Source organism: Acipenser ruthenus, chromosome 20 (genome assembly GCF_902713425.1).
Source record: "Acipenser ruthenus chromosome 20, fAciRut3.2 maternal haplotype, whole genome shotgun sequence".
Classification (NCBI taxonomy): domain Eukaryota; kingdom Metazoa; phylum Chordata; class Actinopteri; order Acipenseriformes; family Acipenseridae; genus Acipenser; species Acipenser ruthenus.
The window spans coordinates 29,732,814-29,752,234 of NC_081208.1; the positions used below are offsets into that span (position 1 = coordinate 29,732,814).

The 19,421-nt window shown below is 42.5% G+C and overlaps 1 protein-coding gene across 1 annotated transcript; it reads right to left on the reverse strand.

Moving 5' to 3' along the window:
• Positions 1-322: 322 nt before the first annotated feature.
• Positions 323-14,846, reverse strand: LOC117425645 (solute carrier family 12 member 3-like). Its single transcript, XM_058993878.1, has 26 exons — positions 14,545-14,846; positions 13,907-14,050; positions 13,515-13,590; positions 13,229-13,324; positions 12,368-12,507; positions 11,909-12,019; positions 11,387-11,498; positions 10,618-10,748; positions 10,116-10,200; positions 9,657-9,811; positions 9,245-9,352; positions 8,861-8,984; positions 8,161-8,262; positions 7,922-8,077; positions 5,900-5,999; positions 5,234-5,345; positions 4,517-4,654; positions 4,323-4,429; positions 4,003-4,085; positions 3,376-3,450; positions 2,987-3,088; positions 2,588-2,699; positions 2,166-2,252; positions 1,756-1,891; positions 1,378-1,445; positions 323-1,133 (listed from the first exon to the last, which is right to left on the reverse strand). The coding sequence occupies exons 1-26, from the start codon at positions 14,833-14,835 to the stop codon at positions 992-994; spliced, it is 3,093 nt and encodes a 1,030-aa protein (XP_058849861.1). The 5' UTR covers positions 14,836-14,846; the 3' UTR covers positions 323-991.
• Between the last annotated feature and the right edge of the window lie 4,575 nt (positions 14,847-19,421).

Sequence of the window (19,421 nt, forward strand, 5' to 3'; positions counted from 1 at the left end):
GTCAAGGCTGAAGGCGCAGGTGAGGAGTTGCTTTTTCACACCAGGCGCCTAATTACTTGATTGAAGTCCAGTTCAAGATCTGGTAGGAGCAAAGCTGTGCGCTTCTCTCAATTCAGTAATGACAGGGAGGTCTGTTTTAATGATAATTCTAAACTGTGAAAGATCTTAACAGCCCCGGCCTTATACTGGCAGACCTGCTCGCTGTCTGCTCTTTTGTTCGTTTGTCTCCAGCCAAACCCTCTATGGGAGTTTCCGTTCCAAGTTCACGAAGATTAACATGCAGAGCTACATAAGAGTTTATTAGTGAATAAGTCAAACTCAGTTTTGATTTCAGTTGAGTTTATTTTCCAAGCATTTCACTTTAGATATTACATCAATGTATGAGACAGTTGTCTGTCAGGATATACAGCAAGCAACCATAACATTTATTTATTTTAATAACGTAAATAAACATAAACTTTTCCTGCTACAGAGCATTTTTATTATGAATAAAATAAAACCCTTACCTAAAAACTTGATTCTTTTTAGTATGAAGAGAAAGTACAGTCTATAACTTTAAAAGAGGAGAATTGAGAAATGCACACAAAGTGGAATTTAATATATTATATGCATACTGTATAAAATTAAAAACAATTTTAAATTGCACTACTTTCTTACATATTTTATTATACAATGTGATTATCCAAATTGTATTTAAATAAACCACCTACAGCTCTGACCTCTTCTGTACTCTTTTAACTCATTCAACACTGCTGATAATGCAGCAGATAGCTGTTGCTGTGTAACATCAAAGTCCACTGGGCTGCTTCTCTTTGCAAGCTAATGCATTAGCCACCAGAATGTGTAACTGAGGCATGATAATTCACTTCCTATATGAAGGGACACGGAAGTGCAAGTTATTAACATTATTTATTTCTTGGCAGACATCGCTGTTGCTAAATGAGGGTCCGTGCGAGTATGTTGAAGGCATGCTGCAGTGTGACTGTCCGTGTTACTGGCAGTAGAAGGTGAGGACACTCTCCTGGTTTCCTCGGATCAGCATGACCGGGGGTCTCAGATTCTGGGACAGGGTCTCCAGCCAGGCCATGTAGAGGGAGCTGGGGCACTCGCTCCTCCTGCCGATGGGCATGGTCCTGCACAACAAAACATTGTGGCTGATTTAGAAAACACGCTACCATACACCCATGCAGACAAATATCCTGCTACTGACCCAAGACGATACCATCTTCAAGGGGTCTGATCCTTTTGCACAGTGGTTACGCTGCTTACCACTCGGTTACACAATGGTGTTTTGGTTGGACTGTAAAGTGACGTGAAGTGTTTTTACAATATTTAATACAGTTACAATATATGTGTGTCTTTGCCCTTTCTACTTACATGACGATAAGGGCAGCATCGCGCGAGTAATCCAGCAAGATCTCGTTCAGTCTGACTTGTCGAAGCGACTGCAGGGAAAATGAACAAATATTGGGGCCTTGTTCACAAGACTGTTTCAAGGTTATGTTAAAGCATTCTGATTAATTCAATCACGTTTGCAGTTCATGAAACCGTTTCTTTTTTCCAACTGGTTTAGAAAGGGTTTATTAATTTATTATAATTATACAAATCACTATTTAACCTAAGAGAATGAGAAACTTTCTTTAAAAAAAACGTTCTTTAAAAACATTCCTTAAAGGTATGGTGATTGAGGAGATTCCCTGAAGGTCAAAAAGTGAGTCTAGTTTTCTTGTATTTATTTTCTTCAGTAGTTTTTACCTTTGGCATGTTCTTCTGAATCTCTTCAGCTGATATTTTCCAAGGGAAATCTTTTTTTAATTCATTGATTTTGGTTTCATCTTTGAAATCATCATTCAGCTTGTATGGACTCAGCAAGTCTTCAAACCTCTTCACACTATACAAACACAAAACGGGTATGAAGACACTGCTATAAGAGAAATGCAGAGATGAAACAGTTCTCCAGATGTGAATTATATATCAAGGGTTCTTTCAGTAGTACTGCATATCGTACACCCCCATTGACCAGTTAGTAAAATACAGCAATGTAATGCACTTTGAACTGCTACGTTTTAATTACAAATAATAATTCTACTGATAAGAGACCCCTGTCAGGGCTTTATTGAACTGCAATGCTGTAGTCTTAACAGCTTCATCGGTCCAGATCTTACTTCTCAGGTTGTGGTCTTTGATTGATGTCTGGAAGCACCTGAACATCGTTGAATCCAAGGCGAAATTTACTCAGGAGTGCTATAAACCTGGAACGCAAGGGGAAAGCATTTCTTTTACGTCTGGTCTACAAGGACAGGAAGGCTGCAAGGAATGGAGCCAGCATGACACTTCAGCCATAAACACCGGGCCATTAGGAAGTCCACGTTACCTGGAGGAAAAGCACTGAAGGCTCATATATTACAGTGAAGCTACGTGTTGGTTGGTCCCCACCACTAAAATCCCATTTTATCTTGGCAAAAGCCAAATTCAATATTAGCATGAAGTAAATAACGGCTACTCTCAAGTAATGAAAGAAACAGCAAAAAGCTGTGGAGATGCTGTGCAAGTGGGGCGTTCAACCCCCACACTCAGAGACACTCACGCTTTCCGCTCCTCGTCCATTCTGTTGAGCTGGCCTGCCACGAACACTCGCACCTTGCAGTTCCTCCAGCGCTTCTTGCGAGTCAGCAGGTAGGGAATGAGGAGAGTCAGACCTGCGGGCAGCAACAAGGGCAGTTTACAGAGGGGACACTGGCCGTCTCCATACAGAACCGTGCAAATACACAGTATGGCCGAGCAATTAGAAACTACTGTAAATCACGCTCGAGAAATCAACCAATCACGGTTAAGGATTTGCCGAAATTCCAGTTCATTTTATGCTATGTATACAGTAGGTGTGTGATCCAGTGCTTAGATCACATGACAGAATTCTACAGTGTGTCTTTGGGATAGAAGCAGTATGGGCTTGGGTGTTTCCCAGTTGAAGTTTCTTCATTCATACCTCCATCGTCAAACAGCCAGTAAATATCGATTGTCTTCTTGCCCTGCTGAGACTGGAACACAGTGGTGGTTTGCTGCTCGGCAACTAAGGCCTCTGGATCCACTGAAATGAGAACAACGTTTTTTTAGTGACCCATCCTAATTCTGTTTTTAAATACATTATATTACTGGGAGTGAAGGCCCCATTCAATTAACTTTTAGCTGGAAAAAAAAAAACGATTTAGGTAATAAATAAGCAAATGTGTATTTTTTTATTTTGATTTGATTCACACATTATCAGTGCTGAATCACAACACAGAAGATCTAACAGATGCGAGACACACTATACCAGGGTCAGGTCTAAGGGACGCTGCTCGCTAAGCCTGGGGATTTCACTTTATTGATACTCACAGGTACCGTTGACGGTGTAAGCTGCTACAGATCCATTGCCATGGCTGTCATCACCAGCCTCAAAGCCGGGGTTAACTGTTCATGTGGAGACACACATAAAGCTTAGAAGAACACAGCAAAGTACAAGCATGAAAACACAACAGACATACATTGCAAGCCCGGAGAGGTATGGCAAATCATTGCAGACTATGGTTAATGCATAATAGAATTATGGAAAACGCACGGGGAACTGCAGCATTACTGTGCACATTTTATAAGGGAGTGCTGCTAACTGATAAACACAAAGCACAGTCAGTAGTTTCAAATTGCTGAGCACCCAGGCATGAATTTATAGTGTTTTTTGCCCTAAAGTGCTTTTTTCACAGCTCAAGTTAATTGAATTGAGTCCTATGGCTCAGTTTACTCAAAACCCTTCCACTCTGGTAAATGCACTTATCAGCATGTTAAATGGGGTGAGGTGACCTGTGTCCAGTTTATTGAGATTACAAAGACTTCCTGCCGTTTGCACACGCCTGAAGACTAGTACCTATGGTACAGGTTCAATTAAAATATCCTGTTCTTTTCATAGATATTTAGCAAAGTAACTGCATTATTGGTTAGCGGCCCTCTCCTTAACTCATAACTTACCGTGAGCTTGCATCGTTCTAGATATGTCCAGCCCTTCTTTCATGCGCAATATACAGATTCCATAATTGAAGTCAAAGGCGTCGCTGGAAAAAGGAAACAAAAGCACAAATAGAGGCAATCGGAGCGGCTGCCCTGTTTGAGAGGTCAGAGGTCAAGTGGAGATTGCTGCTCTGTTCCCTGTTGAACCATCGAGGGACAGCCAAGCGTGTGTGGTTATGGGCCATCTCTCTTTATTCTCTAAAGGTTTTTAAATTTTAAATTTGAATCCACAGTTTCTCCCAGGTTCCTTCTTTCTCCCTTATGGAAATGCTTTCACTTACTGGATAATGCCGATGTAGTTTTCCACGTTGCTGGGGTTATCTGATTTCCAGTTGTTTTTAAACCCCATTACCAGAACATTAGGTTTCATTCTTCCGAGACCTGAAGCCTAAGGAGAATACATTAGTTCCCCGTTAGCACAGGAAGCCGAGTTCACTGAATGCCTTCATGTAAAGACGCAGAGAGGCGTGGTTACCTGCATGAGGATTTGAACTCCGCTGCGTAAGTCGTCCGCGACGATGCCGGTGTAGAAGGACTTGCTCTTCCTGTTGTTGAGCCACTTCACATGGCGATCTGCACAGCTCAGCTCCGGCATCTTCTGCTTACGAGGGCCCTGCCGTTTAAAACAAGAGCCCATCTTATTTGTTTTACCCCATTAAGTGCCATTGTTCTCATTTGAGGACAGGCTACTACTTTGTAATGTTTTGGAGCATTTTTAAATGACAGCATCTACCTGTTTTAATTTTCTCTTGAACTATATTCTTTACGGTGACATACTTTAGTACTTTAGATTTAGTTAACTGCAAAAGTTAAGTTTGAATATAACGCATCAAATGACATAAATACAGTTTGTGCTCTAAAGATCAAATGGATTTGGTGGTATTTATTTGGGATTATTTCCAGTGGATGACTTCATTTACATGTGAAACTACTCTGTCCAGCCTCTTTCTGGGCACCCCCATTGTAATGAATGGATAGGGAGGAATAACCCACTCAAGGATGCTCTGCGTCATGGGTCAGGATTCTGGGAGTATTCCAGGGATGTGTGACACAACACCTGAAATCCAGAGCGTGAGCAATCCCTGGTCTTGCCTCCATCACCGCCCCAGAGGCTAGCGCTAATTAAGCACCTTCAGTTAATAAGCATAACCTTAATGGAACAACAGCAATAAAACAAACGAGGAAGGCTCACAATGATCACGTTCCCACATGCCATGAGGCTCAGGTTTTTAGTGAAGGTCCCAACAAGGTCCACCATGGCTGGACGGAAACCAGGAGCTCCGGTGAGGACCAAGCACTGCGGCCTGAAGCAAACGGAAAACAATATCTCTCTCTCTTATTATTTATTTCTTAGCCACTTATCCAGGGCGACTTACAATTGTTACATATCACATTATACATTATTTCACATTATACAGATATCACATTATTTTACATACAATTACCCATTTATACAGTTGGGTTTTTACTGGAGCAATCTAGGTAATGTACCTTGCTCAAGGGTACAACAGAACTGTCCCCCACTGGGGATTGAACCCACAACCCTCCAGTCAGGAGTCCAGAGCCCTAACCACTACTCCACACTGCTGCCCTATATATATATATATCCCCACAATTTTTTATTTCAGTTTTTTGAAATTTTAAAAGTTGGTGGGATCTCTACGGAGTTCGAGAAGTAGTTGCCCTGCCAAAACTTGACAAAAAAAAAAATATATATACTGTATATACATTATAAAACAGATACACAGATAGGAAAAACTTAACTTGGTATAATTATACACGCAGTGACTGATTATATATAAATATATCCGACATGCAATATATATTTTAGACCTTATGAAAGACCTGAATATTTTACCTGTAGTTTTTAATATGGTCATCCACCTCATTTAGGCCAACAGAGCAGGACAAGGCCCTGTTATATGAACTCGCCTGCACTGAAGAGCCCCAGTTGATCGCTGAAACACACATGAAAGAGTTATTAGAGACCATTCACATCCCTCCCTTTGTGAAGCTTCGCCCTGTTCAAACTGCACGGATATCAGAAGATGTGCATCACACCAAGGCATTGTACACTGGGGAGCGATCAGTGCGACCTGCTGCACAGATACCAGGAGAACCACAGCTGACAGGAAACGAATACAGGAAAATGAAACGGTGTTGCGTTATAGTAAATGGTCCAGTTTACCGGCTGTGCTGGAGGGCCATTCCTCTCCAGGTTCAGATACTTATAGGGGAACCCAATCACCCATACCTATATTCACACTAAACTATCCTTTGATATAATAGAAATACGACATGACCTGTCTTTTTTCAATTTCCAATTTAAAAAAAAGGTAATTTAGCGATTCAATCTGGATTTTCTTGAACCTTCTTTTACTTCGGTGACGTCACGACGTGAACGAATCCAACATTCCACTATTCACAGTGATTTTATTTAACATTTTAACTTGTTTTCACCATAGTAAATGTTTATAATCTAATACAAAGCTTTACAAAAGGGGAAAATATGATTTATACACTCATCCGGGTGTTTCTTGGAATCGTCTCGTTGTGCTGTTGTCGGTACTGGTAACAGGCTGGATCCAGCACCCTGCGGTTCAGACATACTGGGTTGAAGTCTGGGTGACAGGTTTGCATGTAACCGGAGGGTCATTATTTTTACCGGTCTCCCGAGGTGTGTCAATTTCCTGACAACAAATGCTCTCACTGTGTACCCATTGCTTGGCAGTTACCACAGGAGCACCTGAGATGAGGAACGTGAAACACATCCCAGTGGAGTTGGTCTAAAGACTTTATTCTCGTTTGCATTCAGGAATCTGTGCACGGACATTGTTGTGGTTTTGGCTCCGTCTAGCGGATTTTGAAGAAACGTTTCTGAATAGGTGAGTTTTTTTTTTTTTTTTTTTTTTACACATATGGTACCCAGCATAACCCTTACCAGTCAGTGTTGTTTAAACGATCACGAGTGTCTTGATCGCTGCTATTTTCCGTTTCATCCATCTCGCTCTCGTACGGCTCGAAACGATAGGGCTCTATCAGGCCATCTGAAGATAGTTGATCCACAAGGCTTTCGTTATTGTACATTGTTTCTGAATACAGACACCGAATCTGAATCTGAGCTGCTGTCGTAGTCTGTCTCTGGTGCAGCTGCCATGTCCACATTCCGACCACATTCCGGCGCCTCCTTAAGACTCACCTCTTCAAACAGCACCTGTAGAACTCCTCTGTTTGTATCCTGGGACACTATCACCCTTCATGTAAATGTGCTTTATTTTGCTCTTATCTGCCCCCTATTTTACTGCATTTAATCCTGTACTTCAGAGTACTGTAATTTGCCAAGTGTTTAATGTGTAGTATTTTGTAATTAATCATATCCTGATGTAACTATCACTGTTATCTGCTGTATTATTGAATTGTATTTTGTCACACTTGTACTTGCTTGAACCAAAGTTATTGCATTTGTCTTGCTCTTAATTGTGTTATTACTTGTACTGTGATTCTGAAATGTATTTGCTTACGATTGTAAGTCGCCCTGGATAAGGGCGTCTGCTAAGAAATAAATAATAATAATAATAATGTCCAACACTAAAGGTGTTCACTCTGTGACGTCAGTCGTCAAGGTCACGGGATTTTTTTTAAGTTTTTTTTGACACAGGAATGGATCTTTATTTTATTTTATTGTGTCTTTACATACGGACCACGTGGAGTAATTATCAGTATTTTTTATTAGATTTTTTTTTTCTGTTTGGGTTCCCCTTTAACTACTTCAGGATCTGGATGGAGGTTTGATTGGTTCAATCAAACAATTTAGAACAGGATTGGAACAAAGCCCAGGAGTGGAAGGGCCAGCTTTGGCCACCCTGGTGTAAGAGGGTACCTGGTCTCGTGTAGAGCACGTAACCCAGCAGAAAGATGACGATCCCGATGGCGATCAGAGCGGCCCACCAGGTGAGCAGGAACATGATCACCACGGAGATGATGGCTCCCAGCAGCGAGGCCCACTTGCTGTAGTATTTAAACGATGGCCTCCAGCCTGCAGGGACACAGCTGTTACACACAGTACAGAACAGGGCTGTGCAGACGTACGGGATGAACAGGGATCATGAGCATACATACCCGGGGAGTTTGTGATGGAAGCGTGGAAGCAGCTGAAGTTGATAAGAGCGTACGAGCACAGGAAGAAATTGGAGATGATGGGAGCAATAGTGTTCAGTTCAGCTGCACGAAGAAAGAGAAAACAGCTCCTCATGAGAAGCAATCCACACATAATAGCAAACCCTCGCTCAACACTGAATCACCCATGAGCGGGACCCTACTGTCAAATAAGGGACGAGGGATCATCGACTGGAATGAACAAATATGAACTGGCTTAAGGTATCTTATTGAAGTCATTGACACATTTCGTGAAACATTGTACAAATGAAATTCAACCTTTACTTAGTAATTATTGAAATATGTATAAGTTCTTTACTCCAGCCTTGTTCTAAATGGTTTTGTAGTTGTCAATATTTTATTCTAGATAATCAGCCTGGAGGGGAACGGCTCTCTAGAATAAGAGGCTTCCTCATCCTAATTAATCCCATGTCTGTGTCATGTACAGCCCTGCCAGACTTCTAGGAAAAATCCAGCATGATTAATACAAGGCAGAGCCTGTGGATTGCACCTCACATCTACAGCTTCAGAGGCTAAGAAGCTGTATCTAAAGAGCCAGGCTCCCCTTGCACAGCACACAGACACATCTTTATATTACTCACTGCCAGCCTGCTAATCTCCTCCACACATTAATCACAGCCAGCCAGGTGAGAGACCTGCTTACCAATCAGAATGAAGCCGACAGCGATGACGTAGGTCAACATGTATCCCCTGATTGGTTCATCGTTCTTTCCATAACCTTTTCCGAAGAATCCGATCAAAGGGTAAAGGTTATCTTTGCAAAGGCACTTGGGACAGAGAAATAAAAAAAATGTAAAAAGCGTTTTTTTTTCGTTTTTTAAAGAAGGTCCTTTTAACCATGGAAATGCAAGAATTTCTTGACATGCCAAACACACAACTGCTCAGCACATTCATTTTGTATGCATGTTATTCCAACATTTAGAACATTGGCGGCCTTAGATATCAACACTAATGCTGTCAACTCATTTCCTAAATGTTGCAAAGCCTCACTCCAGGTGATGTGACATCCGTTGCAAGGTGTTCTCACCTGAAAGACCTTGGGTGCTGATACGAGGCAGGCCAGCGCAGAGGAGAGGGTCGCCCCAAAGATGCCAGCTGTGATCAGGGGGGCAAACCCAGACACCATGCTCATGGTCTGGAGGGCAAACAAAAAGAATATAAAGGATTGCTTTCTGAACAAGTCCTCACTTGGATCCCAGGCCTGCACACTTTATTGATGGTTTTTCATTGAGATGCTCACCGTTACCCGAAGAGATCTAGAATGACTGCATCTATCAGTAAACCTGCCCGTCTCGTACTTTGTTTTCCTCTATCTGAAATACTCCCATCTAGAGCATTTCAGCACCGGATTAAATGGGTCAGCGGCGACAGGGCTGGGTTTGAGCTGGTCAACTGCAAATAAACACTCCAAATGAAAACTCAAAGACCAATGCAGGTACCTGATAGTAGTTGAGTAGACCATGCTGGCAGTTATGATTCTTCGCACATTCAGTGAAATTCCATCCATAACTGCAGTCAAGCCCCTCACAGCCAATAGGGGGCATCTCAATGGTGTCGTTTATATTCCCAGAGGCATCCCTGAGCACACAGGAGCCTGGAAACACAGGTTCAAACCAAGCAGAGCTTCATTTACAAAGTACTGGGAGAGCAGATCAGTGCCCAGACAGTTTCTAGTGGCTGGCTCTCAAAACTTCTTAAAAAGATCCCACCCCCATCACTCAGCGCCAGCTCACTGTCCCTGCTCACACTGCTTTACTGCCATGTACCAATTCAACAGAGGTTCATACACAAGCTTGTCATACACATTTTTTTTTTTCTGTTGGCGTGAATGTTATTCAGTCGAATGGATTATTTGATAACAAATGTGCAATCTCCTGAAGAGCAGAGACGCAACTCACCAATGGTAGCAGAAATCGTAAGGTATGATACTGTCGTCCAGAAAATAGCCAGCATTGTCCCTCTGGGGATGGCAACAGCCGGGTCCTGTCATTTCAACAACAGAGGGAAAGGATGCTGTTAAACACCCAACAGTAAAACACAGAGGGTTTGTTCTTTTTACACAGATTTAGCAGCCTCCTTCTGGGTTTGGTGCTGCTCTTTTGGAATTCTGTACTAATCAAAGTGCTATCATTTTTTATTACGAGGCATACATAACCATGTAACATCTGGGTAAGTACCAACTCCCAGTTTGCACAGTCGTTTAACATGATGGACAGGTTACTGACCAGCCAACCCTCAGAACGATTCATTATGCAGGAACCTTGTTTAGCAACCTGTTTAGAAAGCTGCTGGTTTTCCTAAGCGGTTTGATGTTTGTAAATATAGTAAAGTGTTCTGCAAATCAAGGTGGCTTCACTGTCCTTCACTAGCCCTCCATATAATATAAGGGGTCTACCTTACCTTCAAATCCCCTGAGATGTTGGCTCCAGCCAGGATTCCAGTGGCCGAGGGGAAGAATATGGAAAACATTCCAAAGAAACTTCCGTCGGGACCTCTCCAATCTGGCACAAAGTTTTCTGAAAAAATTCCAGCTGAAAAAGATTTAGAACAAAAATTATTAAATTAGAAATAAAGCATGGGCAACGCTTTATTTAGGCTAGACTGTCATCAATAAGTTTTTTTTAATTAATATGCAATTAACCATCTGCTGAAGTTTAGTTCCATGTTAATAACCAGTCAATAGATATGCAATGCATGTGTGTGTCTATCATTAGACAGCCATTGGAGCTCATATTTTATATGCATGTTGAGTGTGGTTTTTGAGACTTGCTCGTTTCCTGCTCCAGTAAAAAAAACTAAATACATACAAAGACTGGTATGTAGGGTTACTGATGTTATTCTATCAGCTATGCACAGTTCTACACATCTGTGTATAGAAAGCAAAGATTCTATAGAAATTCTATAGAACTTTCAATGTCCTGTGGTGGTTCTATAAAAAGGGCTTACATTATATAAACATTTTCTAGAAATCCTACAGAAGAACAAAATATAAATTGATTATGTACAGTCAACATTATTAAGAAATGCACAGCTAAGGTGAGTAGTGTAATTGCAGGCTGTTGCCTGGATCAATGCTGTATTCTGCGTGCACTTTGCTCCCGCAGTGCATGAATTCACACTGATCGTTATATCTGCTACACAGCAGATCAATGAATCGTGTAAGGCTCACCCTGGTAGCTGAAGAATCCCTTGGACTGCTTTTCCGGGGTGGCAGGGATGATGGTCCCCACAATGTAGTTTACAAAAGAAATCATGATAACGAAGAAGAACAGAACCTGGGCCTGCCAACGCAAAGGTGTCACAAATTCAAACAACTCCCTATTTATAAATGCAGAAATGTATGCAATCAAGGGAACACATGAGAGTGTGGGTGTTTGTTTTCTGTTAGAATAAATGTTATTCAATCTGAGGAATTATTTGATAATAATATGTGGGATTAAACAAACCGCTTGCTCTGTTACACGGTAAAACAAACATTGGAGTTTGTGATGGTCCTCGCGGCTGATTGCTCTCCCGTTGAATGTGAAGACTTTGACCGCATGGTTTGCGTCCAGCCCTGACCTCTCCATTCAATTGGGTTGAGATGCCAATTCATTTCAAGTTTGTCTTAATGGCTAAAATTAATGCCGTCTAATTTGGGGTTTAAAAAAATGGATATACTTTGAATGGATTTTGTTGTAAACTGTATTACCTTCGCCTCCCATTCCATACCCGCCAGTGAAATTCCAAGCAGAATGGTCACTGTGATCACTCCGATAATCCTGATGTCATTAGTGGGGTCTACTATTGTGGAATCATATTCCTGGGTAAAATAAGAAAAACATCGGAATAATGAACTGGACATCCCCGAATGCATTGCCTTTTTAAAACCAATGTTTTACTTTTTTTATGTTTAATGTATCTGAGTGTTATGGTCACATGTATTGTGGAAAAAATGAAACTCCACAACGCTCATTATACTGTCATGCTCTACCATACCTTTTTTCAACTATTCACTGCAGGTTTTTTTTTTTTTTTCGTATCATGATTCTATAGATATCAGTAAAACAGTTCCCTGGGAGTTTGATTAGGTTTGTGAATAATCTCACGAAACAGACAATCGCCGGCATTAAAGCAGGTCATGTGCGACGGGTAACACAGCAAATCTCACCCTCAGGAGATCCCGCACGGTCTCCGCAAAGCCCACCGTGTGCATCGCCACGGCCACTGCATTGGCAAAGGCAAAAATGAGACCAATCGAGCCCCCCAGCTCCGGCCCCAGACTCCGCGAGATCAGGAAATACGTTCCACCTGAAAGGTGATGGAAGACAAGCTGCTTCAAAGAGGTGCAGACAGCATTTACACAGGGGGATTACAAAGTAAGATTACACAGGGGGATTACAAAGTAAGATTACACATCAACACAGCCGTGCACTTACTTTCTATTCACCCTTTGTATAATTGCAGCCTCGCGTCAGTCTCTGCTGCAGGTGAAATAGTTTGCAGTTTACATAATATACACAAAACACGACTCATTACATTTACTAAAACGCAAGTCTTTATCACCCCCTCCTACTCACTGCTTACAGTGTGACCCTTATAAAAGTTTACCACGGTGTTTTTGCAGGGCATTTTTGCAGTTGTCCTGTGCTTTCTCCATGGTTATACTGTAGCTATGCATTTACCTCTGGTTTGCCATATGGTTTATACCTCGCTATTCTTTGCAATGCCCCTTTCCTATGCACTGTGCTTTACACTTTGCCATGCTTGATGGGACACTTTCATAACGATTAACTGACCCTGTTTTCTTGTGTTGTACTTTACCTCTCTGTGGTTTACAGTGCATTTTACCACGCTTTTACTAGGTAAACTTTTATAAGGGGAGAGGCACGCACGCAATATAAAGTGTCAAACTGGCTGGCAGTAGAATTAGAGAACATGATTCACGGTTAGGACATCTAGGGCTTTTCTGTGGCTTCAGAATTCCCTTGCTGTCATATATATTGACGATGATCTAGAAAGCTATACCCACCTCCTTTTACTTTCCCGTTGGTAGCGATGGCCGACGTTGATAAGCCTGTTATCCCGGTGATGCTGGAGGACAGCAGCACGATGACCCAGGTCAGCCCTGAAAGGCCACAGATTCGGTGTTGAAATGAAGACTGCAAAACAAAAGCCCTCGCCTGTGTTCTAGGAACGGTTATTCATTATGGTGGCACACTAAACTATATTAATACACGAGTTACAGCATATGACATGTAATACGGATGTATTTCTATATGTATATTATACTCAATAATATAGTGAAAGCCACACACCGATTCCTGCTTGACCAGTGATCCACGGCAACCGCAAGTATAGAATGACTCCCCAGATATTGAGCATACAGCGGATCTGAATAAGAAAGACAAATACATTTAAACAAACAAACAAACACAAAACGTGGAATCCTTGCAGGCTTTGGGAATAGTATTTTTCGAGAGAATGCACGCAGAGACAACTTCTATCGGCAAAAACTGGTACAATCAAACTTGTAAAATCAAAACCCGTCCGCCACACATAGTCTTTAGTCATTCCTATTTTAGAAAGGTGATTGAACACAGAAAGTAACAGTATGCCTACATTTGTATTCATCAGGATGGGCCGTCACAAGTCTGAGGGTAATTTGAATAATTGTATTTAAAAAATAAATAAATAAATTAAGTTTTACCATGACTCCCTTCACCCAGCCGAATCTGACCGGCTCTCCCGGAGGTTTATCGGCACTTTCCCCTTCTTCCCCCTCTTTGACGGCCTCTCCTCCCTCGGCATCGTCCGCAGGATCATACATCTTGGGCGGCTGAAACCCATCCGGCTGAAGAGCAGAAACAAGGCGAGACTGCAGGTTTAAAGGGACCTTACTTGACAGCAAACTCGCGGTGAGAAGAGTAATGCCAGCAGTGCCCAGCAGTGGTGTCTGCTGCAGAGCTGAGGTGAGCTGGTTTTGAGCAGGTCGTACTGGGACTATGACTATCGGTTCACATTCCCAACACGTACTGTAGCTGGGCATTAACCCACCACCAGAGATGCTGGACTTGTTACCACAGGGCATAAGTTTGTTTAGGGTTAAAGAAGATGTTTACGAATGCAATACAAAGTCTAACTAAAGCTGAAGCAACACGAAGCCACTTTTTCAGGACCAGCGGCTTGAAACCTGGTTCCAGGAGACCACCGGGAGACCTAGTTTGAGGCAACTTTGCTGTATCAAACCCCAAGTCTCCCCCGGAGTGCCATGCAGCCTCAGCTTTAGTTGTGTGTTTAACAACAAGAAGGAGAAAAAAGAAAACAAAAGTTGTCTTCATCACCGACCTCGTGTATGAAAGTATGCAGCTGAGCGAGCGAAGGTCTGTGGCAGCGATTCACACCCTTGACGATGGTGTTGGCATAGTGGTCATACTGGGGCACCGCGTCCAGGGTATTGTAGCCGAAGGTGTTCGTTTGGGAACTGCTGTTCGTGTCCCAGGTGTCAGCGGCGCTGAGTTCAGGCGTCCCAAAGCGGTACCTGGAGCTGTCCTCGGTCCCCATGAGTCTATTGATAGTAAACCTGCTGTTCCCAAACTGCGCGTCCACCGTAACTTCGTGCGATGGGAGGTCTGCCATGCTGGCTTTCAGCGATGATAGAGTGGAATGGTAAACTATTACAATACCTGGTCGTTTTATACAGCGGTAAACCTGCAGGTACTGGTGCGCACAGACCCCGTATTACCATTTCTTACAGGACAGTGCCCCGCGGTTAGATTTGATAAGATTTCCATGTAAGATAAAAATAAAAAACTACCCCCTTAAGGTATCTAAGTACCTGCATTGTGCAAATTGCAGTCACACGTTAATTGTGTTCTGAGATTTTAACTGAGATACCGCGTCTTCGATAGAGGTCACAAGACGGTTTTCTGCCGTTCGGTGCATTCTCAACAGTGAGTAACTGCACACGGTTCCCACAGGTTTTTTTTATTTGGTCATTCAAAAACATATAGCAGCGTCATAATTAAAACATAATCTCCGTGGTCGACTCTTAAAATCCACCAGAAACTCCCGAACTTAAGCGTACTGTCTATATCAAAAGGAATGATCACTATATATGACAATTCTATATCCACTTAGTCTATTTCTGCATGTATTCATTTGCAGCATACACTGTAAACCATGATGTCGAGTTTACTCAAAAAATGCAGTAAACTCATTGCCTTAATATAATTAAGTTTAGCTACTCATTTAGTTTTTGTTAGGACAACTTTCTCTGGGGCTGACTAAACTCATAACATGTATATCATTTGTAACTCAATCCATTTACTTTGTAATAGTCAAGTTAGTTTGAACATTTTTTTTATTTATTTCATTTAAACAATAAAAAGTTAGCTAAGGCAACAGCATGTGCAATCAACAAGCTATTTTATTAGCTGCCAGCGCAGCATCTACAAGGGCTGGAAGCAGGCAGATACAGAGGTGTGGACAGAGGGAGAAGGGAGGAGGTCACATCCGCAGACTGACCACCGAACGGGGGTGACCACACACAACACAAGGAGAACACATGGGAGCAGGCGGGGGCACAAGAGACAAGCAAACACAACACACCTGTGCAACCGCACATACACAAAACAACAACACAATAAACAACAAGTCCCCCTGATTCTACTTAAACCATTTACGTTTTTTTAACTACTAAATTAAATTTGAATGTTCAACTAACTTCAAATGGATGAGTGTTATGAATAAAATTTGAATTTTTAAGTTAATGTAACTTGATTTCATTTATGTAGAATGACTTTGGGGTTTACAGTTTATGCACTGGATGTGTTACATAAACGCAATCCAGTTACCCATATGGTGCATTTTTGTTTATTAAAAGAAAATGGTTTTTCAGTAACACTCCATGAACCGTGTCGCTGTTGAAAGCGGCGGGTGCACGTGTGTCGTTGCTGTAATGTGAACTGTGAAACCGGTTCCAATCCGGTTGAAAGACGCCCCGGAGCTCTCTATCAAACCCATTCGCTTTTCATTAGCCCTGTCATGCGCTTTTGACTTATTCACCTGAACGCATCCAACCGTCTCCGCTTCCAGATCCGCAGAGTCATTGTTTTTATCTAATTCACAATCCTGCCCTCGTGCAACTACTCAGAGGCTGCCAGGGGTTGCGTACATTTTGAGAAATACTGTACAACATTTTAAAAATAACTTTAGAGAGTCAAATTACAGTGAAAATAAAATCCAGCCAGATATCTCAGCATCTTGAGACTATATATCAGATGTGGCCAGGTGCCAAAAATCAACCACTTGGACGAGTTTCCAATTAATTTTACTGCATCAGCTGCCCAGCTTGAGTCACAACATTCATTCTTCTGCACTAATGCAGGGACGTTTAATTCTTTGAAAATAAGCAAACCATAAACGTTGTGGGCAGTTTGAAATGGTTTACATAATTGGATATAGTGTAGTGTACATTTTGATCTGCTCTTGTAGGTAGTGTTAATTGATATATATCAGATAATATATAAAATATGTTAGAAAAATAAATCCATTGATTTGCATGTATAACATTGCCTTAATTTCATTCCATATCAATGCATATTTAAGCAATGTAACATTTTAAAACAGTAATTATAACAGTACATTTCAACCAGAGTGCATCTAATAGTGCAGTGGTTCCCAACCCCAGTCATTTTATAAGTAACTTGAAATATGCAACTGTTTAAGAGCTGAGAACAAGTCACAATGGTGTCAGCACCAGTGTGACCAGTCCCAGCGGTGTCAGCACCAGTGTGACCGGTCCCAGCAGTGTCAGCACCAGTGTGACCGGTCCCAGCGATGTCAGCGCCAGTGTGACCGGTCCCAGCGGTGTCAGCGCCAGTGTGACCGGTCCCAGCGGTGTCAGCGCCAGTGTGACCGGTCCCAGCGGTGTCAGCGCCAGTGTGACCAGTCCCAGCAGTGTCAGCGCCAGTGTGACCGGTCCCAGCGGTGTCAGCGCCAGTGTGACCGGTCCCAGCGGTGTCAGCGCCAGTGTGACCGGTCCCAGCGCCAGTGTGACGTGTGACCGGTCCCAGAGGTGTCAGCGCCAGTGTGACCGGTCCCAGCGGTGTCAGCGCCAGTGTGACCGGTCCCAGAGGTGTCAGCGCCAGTGTGACCGGTCCCAGCGGTGTCAGCGCCAGTGTGACCGGTCCCAGCGGTGTCAGCGCCAGTGTGACCGGTCCCAGCGGTGTCAGCGCCAGTGTGACCAGTCCCAGCAGTGTCAGCGCCAGTGTGACCGGTCCCAGCGGTGTCAGCGCCAGTGTGACCGGTCCCAGCGGTGTCAGCGCCAGTGTGACCGGTCCCAGCAGTGTCAGCGCCAGTGTGACCGGTCCCAGCGGTGTCAGCGCCAGTGTGACGTGTGACCGGTCCCAGCGCCAGTGTGACGTGTGACCGGTCCCAGCGGTGTCAGCGCCAGTGTGACCGGTCCCAGCGGTGTCAGCGCCAGTGTGACCGGCCCCAGCGGTGTCAGCGCCAGTGATATATATATATATATTTAGACACAAATTTGCCTCGGTAAAAATGTATTCCTAGTTACGCCTCTGCACATACAGTATATACATTCGTGTTCCCATGATACCTTGTCAACCCCTTAAGGTACCTATGTGTCCCACAAATACAATGATGCTAACTTTGTTACTTTTGCAATGAGGTGCATGAAACAGGGTTTAACATTTACTGACAGGTTGAATCTCGTCATCCGGATTGTCAGTTTCCTCCTCGTGATGCTTGAATCGCTCTCAATTCCATTTTAAGAAGGAACCGTTTGAACAATAAGCACTCAATTCCTTGTATATCTTACGGGGTTCAAAATACAATTACGTAAATAAAAACATTTTATAGCATATTTCTGTAACTATACCGTGGTCTGTAAAGACAATTGCATCAACCAATACACCACACGTAGACACATTTGTGCATATTTATTTTTTATTTAAAACCATGTTTTCAAATATATTGTATAATAGGTGAACATAAAAATCTGCATTGTTTTCAGTGTTGACAGTGCCATGAACTCTCCAGGTGTCCAGGGTTTCCAGCCCTCTGATGATGGTAATGGTATGATGCGACCCTGGTGTTGTGAAATAGCCGGACTCCAGACGTGTTTCGGCGGCCTGATTCACAACACCAGCTGCGGCAACGATACCTTGTCTCTGGCTCTCTGTCCAGCGCGATCCTCCGAACAGACTGCAGCAAGTTGCACTCGGAGTCATCCAGAAATGAAAACTCAAATAAAATCCGTATACAATACGTTTCTTAGTCCAATCTAGGCATTGCAAAATCATTTCTATATCCTCATTCAGGCTTTTGCAGGGAACTTCTGGAACTCCAGAGTTCACAAAAACTGGTCTTAAATTTCTAAATTAAAATGATAACTGTACGTGTTTGATCTTTCTATACTTCTATAAGCCAAACTTGCGCTTCTTCAGTTTATTAGGTGTGTCCTGACGAAACTCTCATATTACAGCAACGCCACCTGCTGGTAAAAGAGCCGAACGACAGTTTTAAAAACTGACAGAATTTCATTTGCATTTGGTTCTAGATATTGAAGACAAGTCTTCGGATTAGATTTCTTGTTTTAATCATCATATTGCATGTTTCCTTTAAACATACATTACTACTTAATACTGTCTGGACAGTATACACTATCAATAAATAAAAAAAAAACTTTAAAACTAAGTTTGATGGTATTTGAGGATTTGGTTTTACATCCAAATGCAAAATATGGTTAATTCTTTCTTGCGGGAGAAACAAACAAACAATCACAACACACACATGCTTATAAAAGGCAAGTTATAAAGTACAGGATAAACACTGGAAATATAAAGAGCCGTCTTAGAGTAATCCAAGCAAGGAACTGTGGAATAAGATTCAAGTTAGAAGGAAACTTTTAGCAAGAAGGAAACAGGAAAAAGTAAAAATGCAGAGAAAAACCAATTAGAACAACTGTTACAGTACGTCCCAGGAGAGAGAATGAGGAAATCAAACAAGAGCAGGAAAACCAGCAGGGGGATTTCTAACACCTCTCCCTGGTTAATGCACAGCTCGTGCATTCTCTAGAAATAGCCAGTTACAAGATCAAAAGACTGTTCATTCAGCCCCACATCACACCAGAACACAGAACACTTGATAATTGCTTGAGAACAGGCTTGTTTCAATATTATTTCGCTTCCAGGGCTAGGCTT

Coding starts and splice junctions, on each gene's coding strand:
- LOC117425645 (XM_058993878.1), bottom strand. CDS start 14,835: ATGGCAGACCTCCCATCGCACGAAGTTACGGTGGACGCGCAGTTTGGG. Junction 14,051..14,544: donor TGCATACTTTCATACACGAG/GTCGGTGATGAA, acceptor TCTGCTCTTCAG/CCGGATGGGTTTCAGCCGCC. Junction 1,892..2,165: donor CAAAGACCACAACCTGAGAA/GTAAGATCTGGA, acceptor GTGTTTGTATAG/TGTGAAGAGGTTTGAAGACT.